The 19,576-nt window shown below is 40.4% G+C and overlaps 1 protein-coding gene across 1 annotated transcript in view; it reads left to right on the top strand.

Annotated features, from left to right (window-relative positions):
* ROR1 (receptor tyrosine kinase like orphan receptor 1) overlaps nucleotides 1-7,681 on the top strand; it is a 308,600-nt gene extending 300,919 nt beyond the window's left edge. Inside the window, 1 exon segment of the mRNA XM_029618234.1 lies at nucleotides 5,910-7,681. Within this exon segment, the coding sequence (XP_029474094.1) occupies nucleotides 5,910-7,331 (1,422 nt within the window). The 3' untranslated portion in view covers nucleotides 7,332-7,681.
* The last annotated feature ends 11,895 nt before the right edge of the window (nucleotides 7,682-19,576 follow it).

Below are 19,576 nucleotides of genomic sequence, written 5' to 3'. Positions count from 1 at the left end.
AATGCTCTGTTGAGCACGGTTGGCACAAAAATGTGCTTCTGTTTACCTTCGGATGGAGAAATGAACTTGTTCATTTTAAAGTTATTTTCTCCGTGGTCGCCAGGCCTGCTGCTGGGGGTCGCGCAAGCCTCTGACCTCCTGCTGAGTTTTGTCAGGGAGCCCGGGTCTGACGCATTGGCAAGCAGGGAGCAAATCGTCTCAGCACACACCAAGTCCTGGCTCACGGAGAAGCCCATTTTATTATTCAGAGTGGCATATTTTAGCAGGGATTTTAACGTCACTGAATGTAAGGTTGAGGTGCCTGTTGAAAAGTACAGTATAGCAAGGCACAAAAAGAAGCATGCAGCTATGCATGAGTAGTGGTGTGTATTTTTTACTTTAAGAAATAAGCATAGTAATATATTTTAAATAAAATTAAAATGTGAAGTGTTGGGCCAACCCAGTGGGTCAGTGCCAAGTTCTGCACGCTGCCGTGAGGCAAATCTCAGTACCATTCCCTGATCAGACGTCGGCGCCCTGGGCGAGCCGGGGCTGGAAATGCTGCAGAGGGCAGCATTCACGGCCCTTGGCGGGGCTGAAAGGATGGGGAGGATCTCGGCTATTGCTCAGTGGTGGCCCCTAGTGGTCAGACTCAGGGTCCACACTTATTGTGTTGCAGAGAGAGCCGTGGTCTGTCACCTGCAAAAGACTTGAGTTGGGAGAGGGATATAAACATTGGTGGTGGTGGCGGGGGGGGGGGGTGTGTGTGTGTGTGAAACCCTTAGCGGTTGTGAATGGAGCTCATGGGGCCGTCGCCTGATAAAGGCTGGTTTTGATTGAGCTGGAAACCCCAGGGAACAGGAGCAAACTATAGGGACCAATAAGCAAAAAAAAAGTACGGAGTTTCACACGTTGCAGTGCAGCCGCTCACAACTCTTCGTGTGTGCTAGGGTCCAGCAGGAACCCAGAACCTGCTCTTGCACTGGGCCCTGTTAGGAGCCTGACAGCAGCCGTAACCTGAGAAGAAATGGGGGATTGTATTCCTTTTAAGCCAACGCATGATGAAAGACTTTTTGCATGGCTGAAATTTTTCTTTGGCCAAACTAAATTGTTACTTTTAAAAACAAAAACAAAAGGCAATACTTACAGTAAACTTACGAAGCTGTGTTCTCCGTGGGTGGCCATGTTGGTAAGCACCGATCTCTTGTAGTTTAGATTGAAATTAGGCTGTATGGCGACAGCTTCACTACAGCTCTGAACATCGTAATTCCATGTTAAGAAGAAAGTTAGCAGAATACTCCCATAACAGTCTACCTTTGAAAGAAAGCATGGGGGTACCCTGCACGGAGCGGCAGACACTACCATAAGAAGCTTGCTGGGCAGACCGGATGGACCATCTGGTCCTTTTCTTCCATTATTACTGTGTTGTTTTGTTATTCTGCTGATAAGGCATTCATGGTAACAGAGAACAGCACAGTATAGGAAGACAGATAAAGACCAAAATGGCCCATCCAGTCTGCCCAATTGAGATTCGTTCTCTTTTGATAGATGTGCATATAAAATTCCCAAATGCAATCCAATACCAGCTCCCTCTTTGGGTCTTCTACCAGATCTCTTAACCCGCCTCTCATAGCTGTCCTAAGCATCACCAAAATCCGTCACACAGTGTTGGCCTTCCCAAGCTTCCTCGGAGCCCTGATGCAGTTTATGGCTACAACTGCTGCTCCGTGCAGGTTACCTCCATGCTTTCTTGGAGCCCTGAGAGTTAAAGGGCCAGAGAATTAAAGGCTTTTTCCAGTATGCTTGTGGTAAGAATCACTTGGATCACATTCATGGCTGAATTCCTGGCTCTGCAAAGGGGAAATTTCTATGTAAAAAAAAAATCCTAAATCAATCCATGTCATACAAGACATGGATTGATTGAGCGCTTTCGGATGGGACCTGATTTATCCAGGGTTTGCTTATCCTACCCTTTCCCCAAATCCCATTCAGGGCATGATTCCAGAGGGCCGTCTCCTTTGATGACATCACATTATTGTGTCATTTGGCGTGAATGTGTTTTGTTTTGGTGGTTCTTTCAAAGGGTAATGGAGGAGACATCAGAGGGTGCAGTTTGTCACAATGTAGCAAGTGAGGAATCTAGATTGCCCATTGTTCTCTGGAATAGAGGAGGAGCCTAATGGTTAGTGCAATGGATTGCGAACCAGGGAAGCCAGGGTTCAAATCCCACTGCTGTTCCTTGTGACCTTCCATTGCCTCAGATACAAATTTAGGGGCTCATTCACTAAAATGAAAAAGGCCATTTACCATGCAAAAAAAACCAGTTTTTTTATGCGTTAAATGGCCAGTTATTCAGCCCTGGCACTGCATATATTTAAATTAGCTGATTAGCATGCAAATGCATTAGCAAATGCATGCTGAACAGCTCACAAATACCCTGAACGATGCAAATCAAATAACATGGCTTGCAAAAAAATTTGCAAGACGCGTTATTTGAACTGAAGTTACCTACAACTCAAGAGTTGTAGCTAACTTCCCCCAGGAACATTGGGATGTTAATGCAGATCCCAGTGCTCCTGAGACCCTGTCATAAAGGGACCAACAGCTCTGAATAAGTGTCCCCAAAAGAACTCAAAAACCCTGTCTCACCACCTGCTGCCCCTAGAGGCGGCCCACTGTCAAAATATAAGAAAAATACATTTTTAATTTGGACACCTGGCCCTGCCCCAACCTCTCCCATTCCTTAAAAAAATACCTGCCCCAGAGGTCTGAACCCCCCCCTTACAAAAATAACCCTGGTGAATTTTGAGTACTTTTGGGAATGGGGCTGTCAGCCCCTTCAAGCGATGGCAGCCCCATAGTCCCGGGATCGCCACCATGGTATTTAACTGCAAACAAAAAATACCACAGAAATTGCAAAGGGGTAGGACCATTTACCATGGCTTTGTGACTCTCGCCGTATTTGTCCCTTTTTCCCATTGTACACGCAGACTTTGCTGAGGATTTTTCAAAACAAACTTAGGCACCTAAGTTCACATAGAAATTTTGCAGGTAAGTGAGCAGGTGTGTACAGAGATTTCACTCGTGTAATATTACATACCTCCTCTTCAGGAGGTGGGGGGATGGTACGCCTTCGCACATAGTTTTAAAATAAAAAATGATGCTCATAAGTCCCAATTCTGCCCTCCCAGGACACCTCTGCTCAGTTCCAGGTCACGCGTGTGCTTTTGCATGAACAGAGCCCTGGGAGGGTTTTATGCATCTAAAGGATTTTGAAAACTACCCCCAAAACTGCATTCAGATATTGTAGGCCAGATGGTATCTTAGCAGACACCTACCCTATGACGGTGTCCTTGCTCTACCTGCCTTATGCTGTTAGAAAGTTCCGGCCTCTCCTGTCTGTCATTTTAAAACAGCGTCCACCGCCGTTCATTATAAGCTATCGTTTTTATAGGAGAGGTCTAGTTGGTTACCCTAAACTAACCTGTCAAATCTGTCACTCAACTTTAAAATCATACCAAGCTAGATGTGCCTTGTTTTGACATTTAAACTAAGACGCGGTGTCAAGTTTGAGGTATGGTCCTTAATTTCTTCTGAGACAACCTTAATCTGTCTTGTCGTTCAACTAATGGAAGGAGCTGAGGGAGGGACAGGATAAGGGGGGGCTCCGTTCTTTCCGTTGTGCTTGGTTTACTTTGGCTTGATGCCGCCCATGTATGTCTTTATATTTTTTTACATCAGAGTATGACATGTGCTTGTCAAACAAAACCAAACAGATTTATAACTGCTCAGCTTGAAATGAGCCCTTGATGCCAAAAAGTTTATGGCTTCATTTTCTTTTAATAGGGGCTCCCCTACATTAGTTCAGATGGGCAAACCTCGTGCAAGGTTAGGACGAGGTCATTTCACTTTCATTACTGAAATATAATTTACAATATTCCAGACCTAAACAAGTTTTAGCCCTTAGGATTTCTGTAATGTAAACCATCTGTTCTTCAACAATACAGCTAATTTCCTGCCATCACCGCGTAGTTTACTGACTCCTTCCTCCAAAGTCTTTGCCGACTCTCTTCACTGTATCATCGGTATTTATCTAAAATGTGAAAATGGACAATACAAGCCGAGTTAATTTGTATTGACTGTGTAATTTCAAGATAGCAAGATATATCTGCAGTGGTTTACTCCTTTGAAGATGAGGAGTATTATTTCAAAAAAAAAAAAAAAGTAATTTCCTGTTGACCCGACGACTTTTTAGAGCAGCGCAGCACAGAGATACAGGAAAAGATCAGGAATATCCTCGGGGGAGTGGGAGGGTTGAATGGGAAAGGTTAGGAATGTCGCAAAGGTGAAGTTCAGTGTCTCCGGGACAAGGATGCACATATTGTATCACTTTCCAGGGCTCTGAACCAACCAAAGGCCCTTTTTAGAAGGAGCCTCCCATGCTACAGCACAGTCCTCATTAACTTTCCTTCAAACGCGTTTCAAAGGACTTTCGGTGGCATTTCAAAAGCATTCATGCAAATGCATCTCCAAGTCAAACGGAGCGCATTTCAGACTCATTTTAGAGAGAGTTAAATAAGGAACATATGGCAAAACGTTATTACCATAACTGCCAGGGATTCTGAAGCCGAAAAAATGGCATGCTAGGATGGAAGCGAAGAATTAATAGCGTTTCTTTATTTAAATCTGCTTATATTCCGCTTGTGTTGAGATGTTGAAAACTCATTTGTTTTATGGCTTGTTAGAGTGGCCATGGTAGCTTTATAGGTTAAGACACCTTTTAAGGGAGTCATTTTCAAAGCCATTTACATGCACAAAGCCCTGAACTGCTATGCAAGCTCTTTAAAAATTATCCTCTTTAGGACCAACAAAAAAAGATACAGTAGTATGTGAGCTTTTGAGACCCCCACAGGCCTCCTCTTGAAATGTGACAAGTCATATCTCGGACATATCTGGACAGCCTGAACCTTGGAAAGTGCTAACTTTTACCTTTGCCCTGCTGTCACACTGATGACATTATTTTGAGATGCATGAGCAAGGGAAACTTGAGGGTAGCAAGGAATACTCATTGTTCCCTTTGGGTGGCAAAAGGCAGGAACGTAGCTATGCGGAGGACCCCCATGCAGACCCCCGACCGATGATTTATTTTTGACGAGACAGAAGTGAGAATTCCAAAGGGGGAGGCGGATGCTGACGTAGTTGATGTAAGGGATTGGGGAAATAAAATATACGCACGCCAACACATGATGGCATTTATAGTTCACTGTGAACTTTTGTATACGAAAAAAAATATAATTAAGAGGGATGTAAGGGTGGGAGTAAAGGAGTAATGAGACATAGGAAAAATATGTATCCTGGCGCATTGGAGCAAAGATTTATTACACACAATGATATTGTAAAAATCAGGTGCATAAGGAGGAACAGGAAAGCCTGAGAATTTTGGAGAAGGCTCGCATATTTGCTGAGGTGTGTGACTACGTTATTACGTGGCATTCCTTACCTTCTCCCCAGGCTAAACGAATAAGAGAACTGATTTGGGGATATTGCTTTTGAGCTTTTTAATAATACTTATAGCCGAGCACAAGATTATGATTATTACACAAATTATACTTATAAAAGAAATAATTATAACTAACGTGTAATAATTTTCATAGTGTTACTAATAAAAGAATTATAATAAATAATTCTGAATACAAGTCTTTCTCTTCCTAAAACATATATGTAAAGTAAGAGAGAAAAGGAGACATTTGGGGGAGGAAGGTTTAGGCTGACAAAAATTGGCTCTTTTCCAGAATTATAATTAGCACAAGTAGGGTAACATTCAGTCGGGCTAAACATGCTAGGACACTGCACCACAATGGATCTTGTAGAAAGTGGTCAGATCTTCCTTGAAATATACTAACACGTTGCTGTTTTGTTGTCTTCAACAGAGCAAAGCGAAGGAACTGCCACTTTCTGCCGTACGTTTCATGGAAGAATTAGGCGAATGTGCTTTTGGAAAGATTTACAAAGGCCATCTCTATATTCCAGGCATGGACCATGCTCAGCTTGTTGCTATCAAAACTCTGAAAGACCTCAACAACCCTCAGCAATGGGCAGAGTTTCAACAAGAAGCTTCTCTTCTGGCAGAATTACATCACCCAAACATTGTTTGCCTTCTTGGCATTGTAACTCAAGAGCAGCCATTATGTATGCTTTTTGAGTACATGAACCAGGGAGATCTCCACGAATTTCTTATCATGAGATCTCCTCATTCTGATGTTGGCTGTAGCAGCGATGAAGATGGCACAGTCAAATCTAGTTTAGATCATGGAGATTTCTTACATATTTCAATTCAAGTTGCAGCAGGAATGGAGTATTTATCTAGTCATTTTTTTGTCCATAAAGACCTTGCTGCTCGCAATATCTTAGTTGGAGAGCAACTTCATGTGAAGATTTCTGATCTTGGATTTTCCAAAGAAATTTACTCATCAGACTATTTCAGAGTTCAGAATAAGTCCCTCTTGCCAATTCGTTGGATGCCACCAGAGGCAATCTTGTATGGCAAATTCTCTTCTGATTCAGATATTTGGTCCTTTGGAGTTGTGTTATGGGAGATTTTTAGCTTTGGACTTCAACCATATTACGGATTCAGCAATCAAGAAGTCATAGAGATGGTAAGAAAACGGCAGATGTTACCATGCTCTGAAGATTGTCCTCCCAGGATGTATACCTTAATGACAGAGTGCTGGCAAGAGATTCCATCGAGGAGACCAAGATTTAATGATATCCATGCCAAACTTCGGGCTTGGGAAGGACATTCAAGTCACACTAGTTCTACTATTCCCTCAGGTGGAAATGCCACCACGCAAACAACTTCACTCAGTGCAAGCCCAGTTAGCAATCTAAGCAATCCTAGATATCCTAATTACATGTTTACAGCACAAGGTTTGCCACAAGGCCAAATTGCTGGTTTCATAGGACCACCAATACCTCAGAATCAACGATTTATTCCAATCAATGGTTACCCAATACCACCAGGATATGCTGCTTTTCCAGCTGCCCACTACCAACCTCCAGGGCCACCAAGAGTGATTCAGCATTGTCCACCACCAAAGAGTCGTTCTCCGAGCAGTGCAAGTGGATCAACTAGCACTGGCCATGTGACCAGCTTGCCATCATCCGGATCCAACCAAGATGCAAATATTCCTTTATTATCCCACATGTCTATTCAGAGTCATCCAAGTGGAATTGGTGTGACGGTTTTTGGAAACAAGACTCAAAAAATGTATAAAATGGATTCAAAACAGTCATCTTTATTGGAGAATAATAGCCATGGGCTTAATGAATCAGTGATTTCGGCAGAGTTGTAAACATCTGATCCTCTTATAAACGCTATATGCAATAAAAACTAGAAAAACACAAGAAAGATTTATATTCAAATATTTTATTAAAATATTCTTCTGGTTAGACATTTCCAAGTACCTTCTGTGAAGCTTAACTGTGTACATAACAGGATGGATAGCACAGTCAGATAAAAGTATTGTGCTATTAATGCCTTCTGTCAGCCTTCAGCATTGGGAGTGGACAAACCATTTAAAGAGCCAACAAAAAGAAGAAAGTGCGTACTCTGCCTCAAGTTAAAAAAAAAAAAAAAAAAGAACCTGTGTAATAATTATTTAACATAAAAAAAGACACTGATTAAGTGTTACGCTGCACTTAATTTTAACTGTCTACTAAGGGTACTGTCATCAATGTTAGCATTCATAAAACATACTGTATTATTTGCATTTAAGTTTATTGAAGTTCAGCTTTGTAAAGGCTAGATAGTGTGCAATTTCTTACTGATGTTTTTGTACTTATTCAAATAATGTTTCGGATCCAATTCAACACTGAATTGGGGGAGGGGATATGTGCTGGGGGGAGGGGAGGGGCGGGGGGGAGCAGTGAAGGCAATCCTAGAAATGCATAAGAGATCGTGCCACAGGCCTGGGTGGCTAGGGTTTCTTTTTCAGATCAGCATTGCATCTCGTCGTTATATGGTCTTGATGTTGCTATTTTCAGATCATGTAGGTAAGGGACTTGCAGGGATCCGGGGAGAACAGCAGACAGCAACTGAACAGGTGCCTTAAGTCTCGCAAGGAGTTTTGTTGAGTTATAGCAAATGGACCGTTAAGGAAATTAAATTATGAATTCTAATCCGTGAACCAGTGCATTAAAAATTAGATTTATTTTTTTTTATGGGGGTAGTTGAAACAGAATGTATGTATCTTTTTGTTGCTATGCAACTGTTTTAGTGTTTAACGATAAAGCTCCAGTTTGTATGTGACAATCAGTTTTTTCCCCCCTCCCCCCAAAGATGAATATTTATAATTTTTTTTTTATAGTTAATGCAGAACATCATTGAATTTGAATTATTCCAGCAACCCTAAGAAGGGAAATCTGCATCCCCTTGGTCATTTTAAACATTTTGCAAAACGTTTATGGTGACTTTGTATAATCAAAATCGAATACTATGAATTAGATTAACTTTTTTTTTTTTTTTTTTACTAAGAAACACAAAATATTATTGTAAGCATTTGTATAAATAAGTACTTAACTTCAGGTATAATCAGTCTAGATTATTTGTTTTAAAACCACTTAAATAACTTATATTTGCAGTTTCACAGTGTCAGTTTTTGGATTAAACTGATATTTTTTATGTTGACAAAATGACTGTCTCTTTTCATTTGACAATGTTAGTGCAACGTGGCCTTGTTTTCAAATCCTTTGCACAAAAGTGGGCTAATGTCTTTTTTAATAGCAGAAATGAAAATATATCTCTGCATTATACAACTTGGTTTCTTTCTTTTAGTCAGTGTTTGTAATAACAACTCTGATTGTTTGCAAATAAACAACTCTGACCAAGTCTTAAATCACACAATAATATATTTATTATACTGAGTATAAGCAATGGTATACGCAGGAAGCAAAGGTATACTTACAACAATGTACATAGCACATCTATGGTCTGGAACATTTGCTTAATTTTTTTCTTTTTGCAAGCTCTTTTTATATACATTTTCTGTAAGCTAATTGATAACTACTATTTACTCCAAACCACAAGATTTCAGTTAACCTTGCTGCAAATACAGCTGCTCTTTGTTCCTGTTTGATCTTATCTTACTTCGTATGCACAAACTTTCTTCACAGATACCCTTTCTCATATCTGTTATCTTCACAGATACCCTTTCTCAGACCTGTCATCTTCTTATCTTATGCTCATCCTGTGACTTCACTTGTTGACGTTTCACCTGGATTCTGCTAATGTGTGTGTTACTAGGCCATAGTTCATATGTTGCTTTGCAAAACTAGGCCATAGTTCACCATAGCTTCTTCTTCTTTCTTCAGAGCCTTAATTCATTTTGAGGCCTCTGGTATTTTTTCCTTCAGGATATTCTACAATCCTCCCTTGAGCCAGATTGACTCTGGCTCACATTAGGTGTCTTCATTCTTCACACAGGGGAACAGCATAGAGACTAGGGTTTTCTTCTTTGTGTTTTCTTCTTTGTATCTGTGGACACCTCCCTAGGACCTCCCTTTTTTAACTGCTCTCACTTTCCGTTTCCCAGCTATCATCTGTACTGATTGTGGTTTGGATCATTCTAGTAGTTCTCAAGTTTATATTGCTATACGCTATCATATTGGTTACTGGTTTTGGTGTTGGCATCTTTGGTCGACAATATTGTAATACTGAACAAATACATGGAATACAAAAACATAACATTATACCTAATACTAGTAATCCAAGAAAAACTCCTACTATCCCCTTCAAATGACTAGATAAGTTAGAAAACCAGGAGGTTATGGAATCCCACCAAGTTACTGAGATTCCTCCCTCAAAATCGCTAACTTGAAGTCTAGCCAGTTCTTGTATCTTTTGCATTGCATTGTAAACTATATAAGAGCGATTAACCACTACTGTACAACATTCAGAGCTATTAAGTACTGTACACAATCCGCCTTGGGCAGCCAATATATAGTCCAGACCATGTCGATTATATGTAGAAACAGTAGTTAATTCATCTACCGTGTCTTGAAGGGCTTTAAGGGCGATTTCTAATTCATGCGTGACTACATGGAGAACAGATTGTAGTCGCCGAATGGCCATTCCCAATTCAGCTGCAACTGCAGGTTGGGCAAATGGTAACCATGAGGTATAGCTTAATGCATCTAATCTAGTTTTAGTTAAAGGGTAGGTGGAGTTAATATAATCCAATGAGAGTTGGATTGCTTGATCCTCAGGGACAGCTGAGGGAACACTCCTTCGGGAGCGGGTATGCATAGGGTGATTTAATGGAATAATTCGAGAAAAATAGTTAAATGTAACTAACACACAAAATTCATAGTATGTAGGGAGTTTGAGGAAAACTATTCCATCACACAACCAATAATGTCCAACATAAAGATTTGCAAAGTTTTGTATTACGGTATCATTGCTATTGTCATAAGGGCCATAAACAAAAGGAGATTTATATTTTCCTAATACACTACAAGGAACCAAAGATAAGTCATTTTCAGATGAACAGTTATTGTCTGCTATGTTGAAGAGGTCACACAGACGTGGACAGACAGTGTATGTGGAATTGAAAGTGCGTATGTATTGGGTGTCGGTGGCTACATGTACAATCTTGGACAGATTTGCTATACATGGGAGGCAACCTGGTGGAGGAGATGCAGTAATATGTGAAAATGTGCAATTACAGCTTATTACAATGTCAGTGAAAGGGGTGCTGGGTAAGATGGTTCCCTTACGAATAATCCATGTTGTATTGTATGTGGAGTAAGTATAGTTGCAAGGAATAGGGTTCGGGGAAGTAACATTACTAAGGCAAAGAAAACCATTTTTTGGTAAATCGGCTGTAAGTGGGGGAGGTTTGGCATTACCCAAATATTGTGTCCATGTTTGTCCTGCTAATGGATCTATGGTCATATTGTGTTGTCCATTATCTTTAAATCCTAAAATATGGTGTAATGGAACTGGAAAGGAAATGGCTGGGACATGTGAATGGGCTTTTTGATGTGGAGTACAGACGATACAATCAGTAACATCTGCTGGAAGAGTCTTTACTAATTCTTGTATTGTCTGTACCCACAAATTTGTTAAACCTGAAACAGGGGCCTGTTGGAGAGGGAAAGAAGTAACAAGTGGCCATGTATACGTTAGTACATATAAACAGGTTAGTAAACATAACATTTTCTCTTCCTGCAGTCGTCAGTCTACTTCAGAGAGAAAAGATAATGCAACAGTCCAATTATAGTATCGGATTAAATGTCCGTATATCCGACAAATGTACCCAAGTGGAATGTTCAGATAGTTTAGCAGCAGTATGGCTGAGGTCTGTGATAGTGAAAGGTCCAACGTATATCGGATCCTTCCAAGTCTTGTGGGTGTAATTCTTTCGTAGTACTTGATCACCTACTGAAAAGGAAGCGCAAAAAGATTGTTTAGGAACCTTTTTCGATTCAGTCTGTATTAGATCTGCTGCCATGGCTACTAGGGGCTGAACTTTTTTCCAATACTCTACTTGAGTATCAGTTTGTCTTATTCTCACCGGATTCATAATCCGTCCTGTCTGTAATTGAAATGGAGTAATCTCATGGATTGTACCTGGCGTATTCCGTATATTCATTAAGGCCAATGGTAATACATCCAACCAGGTATATAATTTGTTTGTTTTATTTTTATTTAATGCTGCTAGCAATACCCTCAATTTGGTTTTTAATATTCCGTTATATCGTTCTACCAAACCATTCGAGGTTGGCTTATAGACTGACACACGTCGATGGATAATATTACAGATCTCTTGTAATTCATTCATAATTTGATTATTAAAGTGTGTCCCATTATCAGATACAATTTTGATTGGACATCCATGGGCTGGTAAAATTCTATGTAAAAAGGTATCAATAACTACATGAGCTGTTTCTTTTGTACATGGGAAAGCTTCTATCCAATGTGAAAAGCTATCCACCCATACCAATACATACCGTTTTCCTTTAACTGCTTCAATCATATCAGTGTAATCAATGTGCCATTCCAAACCTGGTCCCTGGGGGATAGGCAAGTTCCCAGGACTCACAGCTGGGCCTCGACGAGCTATATGAGTAGAACAGACTAAACAGTTATGAATTATCTGTACAGCTAAAGCATAAAGATTCTGGTTCCAATGATTACTTTGTATGCCTGCTATTAGTGCAGTGGCAGACAGATGCATGGTTGCATGCCATGCCAAGAAGTATCGCAACACTTCTGATGTTGTCAGACATTTTTTTCCATTAGGGTGAAGCCATTCTTTCCCTTTTTTATAACATCCAATTGTCACCCATTTCTGTAATTCCTCACCACTAGGTTGTTCATGGAGTATGTCAAGTGGCATGGGATATGGAGTATGCATTAATTCTGAGCTAAACCGTGTTTGCATAGTCATTAGTTTCACAGTAAGCACTTCTGTAGCAGCTTTATCTGCTAGGTCATTTCCTTGTGCCTCAAAACTCATGTGTCCAGTATGTGCTGGCGTCCATACTATAGCAGTTTTAGAACCAACCCCTTCCCTTTTCGATAATAAATTCAGTATTTGTTTCCAGTTGTTGATATGTTGTAAGGGCTGACCCGTGGCAGTAATCATTCCCCTTCTTTTCCATTTCAATAAATGGTATTGTAGAGAACTAACTACATATGAACTATCAGTATAGATTGTGCAGTGTTCTTTTATTCCTGAAGATTTCAAAGCTGCTATTACAGCAAGGAGTTCAGCTTCTTGTGCTGTTACACCTTTCTCTGTTTGATACTGTATTTTGGTAATAATATCTAAACTGGGTGTAACACTTAATGCTGCAAACGCTGCTTGCTGGTCTTTCTGTGCCCCATCTGTAAACCATATTAGTCCCTTGTCAAGGGGATCAAACTGGGTCAGTAAAAGGTCCGGGATGTCTTTTCTTTCAATTTGTCTCTGTACATTACTAGGAAAAAAACAATCTAGTAACTTATTCTGAGCTTTCGTGAGAGGTGCTGTTACTATATCTTGGCCAGTCAATATTGTTTGATATTTACCAAATCTGGTTGCTGTCAATGCAGCCTGACTAGTCGTTAGCAAATGATGTATTGAATGAGCGCAGTGTAAAATTAACGAGCTATATGGCATCATAGCTCGCCATTTACCAATAGCGGCGACAATAGCAGTTAATAACTTTGGAATTTCAGGCAGAGCCATTTCCACTGGACTATAGGATCCAGATAGAAATGCCACTGCTTGTTTCGGTGTATCTTCTTGATTTACAAAAGCAGCCCATGTGTTTCCCATGTCTCTGACCCATATATGCACTTTCAGCCTGGGGTCTACAGTACCTAAGGGTTCAGCCTGTAGTAAAGTCTGTAATACATCTTGTATTACCATTTCGTCATCTTCAGTCAATTTTATTTGCGCATAAGACCCAGTACCAGCCGGTACCTGTAAATGCCTCAGCAGAGGAGAAATGCGCGCTGAATAACTTGGTATCCATTGTCGACAGTAATTAAAAGTTCCCAATAAACCTCGTAATTGCTTTAAATTCTGGGGAAACTCCTGTTTCTGTAGTTCTAACAATAGGTCCTTTGTTATGTGTTTAGTAGCTGAGGATATTATTTGACCTAGAAAATTTACTTGAGTCTTAGCTAATACACATTTCTGTTGATTACATTTATATCCTGCCTCACCAAGCCTTTGTAATAATTTAAATGTCCATTCACAACATTCTATTTTAGTTTCAGCAGAAAGCAATATGTCATCAACATATGTAAATAAAGATACTGATTTAGGTAAAATACTTCTGAACTGCTCTAGATCCTTGTTCAATTGTTTTGAAAATACAGTCGGGCTATCTGTAAAACCTTGGGGCATCCGTGCCCATCGATAAGCCTTTGTGCCTAATACAAAAGATGTTAGATCACGAGAAGCAGTATGTAGAGGAATTGCAAAGAATGCATTAGATAAATCAATGACAGAGTTGAACTTATATATGGGCTGTGTTTGTAATAATGTCAGAGGATTAGCACATACTGGATATTGTGGAATCACTATATCATTCAATGCACGTAAATCATGAACAATTCTGACATCATTTTCTCCTTTTGGCACAGGGAACAAAGGAGTATTATAGGGTGACTGTGATTCTTCAATAATACCATGTTTTAACAATCTAGCAATATGTTTCATAGTAGGTTCCATTAATTTTTCTTTTACTGGATAAGGACTCACATTTGGTCCCAGCTCAAATGGTACTGTTTTAATTCGATAAGCTGGAGCTGTTTTTGCCCTACCATAAGGAGACTCCTCTGTGCTCCATAAATCTAAAGGTAGTTGATCCCATTTCCATGCATCCGGGATTTCATTCTCCTCCTCACTTCCTATTGAAGTGAGTAAGGAAAGGAGGCTCTTAGATGCTGGGATTTTAAAGGTGAGAGTTAATCCAAATTGAGTAAGTAAGTCTCGTCCTAGTAAATTTACAGGGCAATGTTCAGCAATTAAGAATTTAACTGAAGCTTCTCTTTTACCTTGTGTAGTGTTAATTACTACTGGGGTTAATTCAGTTAAATGTTTTTTACTGGGCTTGCCATCAAAGCCAATAGTGGTGTTTGTTTCAATGGATCTTTTTACAGCGCTTGGTTTAACACAAATAACAGATGATGTAGCGCCTGTATCAATCAAAAATTGCATTGGAACCTGCTGAGGACCTACTAATAATTGAATAAATGGCTCTGAATTATGTAAGAATACAGTATCTCCCTGGATCATTCCTCTATTCCCTGCAGTCTGTCAATAATTACCTTGGTCCCACACAGGGAATTGTGAGGGCTGTTGGCCAGCCTGTGACTGATCTGGTGCAGATAACGGTGGGGGTGTCTGCAATGTTTGGTTAAGCGGCGGCGGTGTCTGTAATGTTTGTTGTGTGTGATCAGGGACTCCTGATCGCCTGCATTCAGTTGCATAGTGTCCAAATGACTGGCAATTCCAGCACTGCACATGAGCTCTTCTATCAGGGGACGGTCTATTCATTATCCCCTGTGCAAAACCTCTTCCTCCCCTTCCCCTTCTCATCCCTCGACCTCGGGGGATATAGGAGGGATATGCTCCCTGATATATTCCTGCATACGGAGTACGCGGAGGACCCTGTATCACATAACAATCCTGTATATCACTGCCTTGTAGGTTTACTGTATCCTGATTTCTTTGTGTTTTCATATTCTTTTTCTCTTCTAAGTCCGCTATCTGTAATGTCATTAATTTGCTAGTCATTTTCTGTTGCTCTTTATTAGAAGTTCTTATCATTTTGCAATGCACTGAGGCGAAATGCATTAAAGTGTTTCTCACCTCTGGCCATGTTTTTGTTGAAAGTGCCACAACATTATTCAAATTAGTCTGCATATTTGCAGGCAAAGTAGCATAGAATAAATGTAAAAATACAGGGATGTTTGGCTGTATGTCAGCATCCTGCCCGGTTTGTGCCTTATACATGTCCATACATTTTGTCAAGTGCATTGCAAAATCAGTTAAGCCATCCCACTTGGCTGCAGTGATAGCTGTAAAATCTATGCTTGTAGGATACAGGACATTTAAAGCATTTACCAAATCTATCCTATCTTGGCCTTGGAAAGGAATTCCGTCAGCAATATGGGTGATAAGTCTCGGACGTGCGCTTACTGCTGAGAGTTGTGGTAAACTAATGCCGCAAGCTGCACATAGCGCCTTAAAATCCCCTATGGCTAAATGTGTTCCGGCCGTATTAGTATCTATTGCCTCGAGCCAGAGCCTTGCTCCTTTATGTATACTAGGCAATTTTTGTATAATCGTACTAATATCTACTGGTGTATATGGTTTATAAGCTGCAATGGGTGGCTGTTGCCCATTATCTCTTAGGAAGATAGGAAATTCTTTCAATTCCACATTATCTTTCTTGTTTCTTACTCCCTTAAAGGGTGGCGAGTTTAAATCTTGTATACATTTTAACCATATGTCTAGACCTTTCTGAATATATTCCCAATCTTCTGACTCCGTACAATATTTGCCGATTAATTCCCTTATTTCTGCAAGCTGTGCTTCATTTACTGGCCCTTCTGGGTGGCAAGGAATGTTTATATTTGCATTGCTTAATCCTGTCTTAACAGTGGTCCACCATGGAGCCCCATATGAACCTTCCTCATTCGTTTTAATCCTTTCTTTAATCATCTCTGGTGTCAAGGATGACCCTTGAGCCGTTTCTGTTGACCGACTCTGTGGGGTTTCTGATAACACATTAACCCGTAATTGCTGACAGTCCTTGCCATCGGCAGGTGTCAGGTGCACTAATCCCTTAATTTTAAAGTTATCTGTTCCAGGGAAAAGCTCAGCAGCTTCCCGTTCAAATTTAGCTGCTTGTTCTAAGTCCGGATATAAGGGTTTAGGCTTTTGTACAGGACCTTTCAACGGACCATAGCCTGCTGGTATAGGCATTAAAATTTCGTGATCACTGTCTTCCAGCAGGGGACATGTAGTCACATATGGGGGCGGATTTAGGGATTTTGATCCTATCTCACCTATAACCTTATTTTTCTTTTTTATTTCTTTATCAGCTGTAAATAAGTCACCTGTCACTGAAAATAAATTCCAGACATGCAGGTGTTTCTTTAGACTATTTTTCTTTTTATTATCTTGTAGGAATGTTAACAATGGCAATAAATAACTAAGTTTCAAAGATCCTTCCATGGGCCAGGAAAGAAAGGAATCTTTAGCAGAGTATTTACCCCATTTGTCATTTGTTTTCTTAATAAGGTCTTTTTCAAATGGAAATAAATTAATTACATGCTGGACAGCCGTACATGTATCATCACTGTTAACATATAATGTACGTACCGTGGTAGGCTTTCCTAATTGTCCTTCTGGGACCCTTTTAGGGGTTGGGTGTGTGTTAACCATTTTAAACTGTCGTTTACTTAGGCTACGCACATATAACTGTATATAGTAACCAAAACAAAATAAGAACACAAAATATATACACGCTAATATCAACCCACACAGTAAATACAAGAAAAACAACAATTGCTGCAGCGTTAAAACCTCAGGCGCCTTTTCTCAAAACTATCACCACGATTTACACAGGACTCCTGGCTTTAATTACCGATCACTCCTGGACCAGTTGATCAAGCTGGGCCCTAGGGGATCACACCAGGAGAACGTAAATCTTCTACTCTTCCCAAGAAATAATCAGAGCTGCTTCCACAAACATGTGACGAATGCCCGCATTCTCCACCAATTGTTTGTAATAACAACTCTGATTGTTTGCAAATAAACAACTCTGACCAAGTCTTAAATCACACAATAATATATTTATTATACTGAGTATAAGCAATGGTATACGCAGGAAGCAAAGGTATACTTACAACAATGTACATAGCACATCTATGGTCTGGAACATTTGCTTAATTTTTTTCTTTTTGCAAGCTCTTTTTATATACATTTTCTGTAAGCTAATTGATAACTACTATTTACTCCAAACCACAAGATTTCAGTTAACCTTGCTGCAAATACAGCTGCTCTTTGTTCCTGTTTGATCTTATCTTACTTCGTATGCACAAACTTTCTTCACAGATACCCTTTCTCATATCTGTTATCTTCACAGATACCCTTTCTCAGACCTGTCATCTTCTTATCTTATGCTCATCCTGTGACTTCACTTGTTGACGTTTCACCTGGATTCTGCTAATGTGTGTGTTACTAGGCCATAGTTCATATGTTGCTTTGCAAAACTAGGCCATAGTTCACCATAGCTTCTTCTTCTTTCTTCAGAGCCTTAATTCATTTTGAGGCCTCTGGTATTTTTTCCTTCAGGATATTCTACATCAGATAGAATGTTTGGGGGCTTTTTTGTAAGTACTTTCAGCCATCGTTTCAATATGTTTCTCGGCTTCCCGTATATATTTTTGTCGCTGTTGCTGCCTGTGTTGGAACAGGGCGTGCCACCAGAAGAAACCCACGTGGTCTCGAAAGCCCATTGTGCTGTGGCATCTTTGGATCATTCTGACGTTGGTCCAGTGAAAAGTCACCCGGGCCACTAGAAATCTGGTTTTCTCTTGCGCCAGTTCAGCAACGAGAGATCTGTGCTTGCACATATTGAGGGAGGATCTTCTAACTGCTGGGACCACTGCAAAGTCTGTGGGTGAAAGGATGCACGTAAAATTTCACTTTTGGAAATTATCCGAGGAAAACTACCCATCCGCATTTACATCCACTAATTTCTGCGGGTAGTTTTTCAATGTGGGCAGAGTTATGTGGGCAGCGGCACTACACGTTTGAATTTACCCATATACAGGGAGGCAAATTTCTAAAAGCAAAATTTCTGTGGGTAAACCACTCTTACACCCCCGGGAATAACTTCTCAACTTGCCCCCTCTATCAGTGGGACGTGAAGTTTGAGCCTTTAAATAAGGCAAGCACAGACAGATGATAATAATACCAAGGACTACTTGTCAAACATATGCATTTCATGCTTCCCCTATGCCCCAAAGCTCTTCGTTATTTATTTGTGTGGTTGCTGAAAGCCTGAGTCCATCTAAAGGGGCAGTAATTTCCTGAATTTAGATGTCACCGAAATGATATAGCTGAGGCCATGTTTGATGAAATAAATGATAGAGTTAACGCATTAAGCAAGTGCTTATGTGTTAGTAAAGAGAGAAAAACTCCAGTAGTAGATAGTAACGAACTGAGCGTATCGACAGAAGATTTATTTATTTAAAGATCAGTCTCCTCAGTACAGGGCTGCATTTCTCACGTGGTCATGGAGGCCCATGACTAGGGGTGCTGTGGTGAATGGGGCGACTCCCCCTCCTCCACGAGGCACCCACCTCTCTCAAGTGCTGGTCAGGCTTCGTGGCAGCACGCCGTCCAAGTCATCCTCTTTAAAGCACAGGAGTGGGCCAGCGGCACTGAAGTACTGTAGATAATCCCAGCCGGCCCTACCCCTCGCCTTGACGGGAGTGGTTTCATGGGGCACTGCGGCTGAGGGCCGCTCTGCCAAGGAGGAGATGCCCCCTCTCTCCACAGCTTAGGGGTGCCAAAAAAAGTCAATCCAGGCCTCCTGCACCTGAGGCAGAGAGACTAGTGCGTAGAGGGATGTCAGGGTTTTTATCTACAGCCCTTTAATATGATAAAGAACTTGATTTTATTACCTTTAAAAGTAATTGAGACAGCAGATTGCTTAACACTTCACAGTTATACTCGGTATATGCATGTAGATGTCCAGAGGTAATTAGTCCTTGTATGTAACGCAATGACTTTATAATTTAGAAAGTGGTGGAAGACCTGCAAACCAAGAATGTACTATAACAATTCTTAGAGGATAACTTTCCAAAAACTCTGTGCAGCCCTATATATGCACATATATGGCCAGGTAGAGCTCTACTATAGTATTTTATAACTTGGTTTATCAGGGACGCACAGATTATAAAATACATGTATGTCTACCCCCCAACATATGCATGTAAATATCTGCAATGTATTGAAAGCGTGTACCTTTCGTATCTATTTTATAAACATATGTGCATATTTTTTGTGTGAAAAAAAAAATA

This window comes from Rhinatrema bivittatum, chromosome 10 (genome assembly GCF_901001135.1).
Source record: "Rhinatrema bivittatum chromosome 10, aRhiBiv1.1, whole genome shotgun sequence".
Taxonomy (NCBI): Eukaryota; Metazoa; Chordata; class Amphibia; order Gymnophiona; family Rhinatrematidae; genus Rhinatrema; species Rhinatrema bivittatum.
Note: the sequence above shows the minus strand (reverse complement) of the source record. Positions and strands in the feature narration are given on the sequence as shown.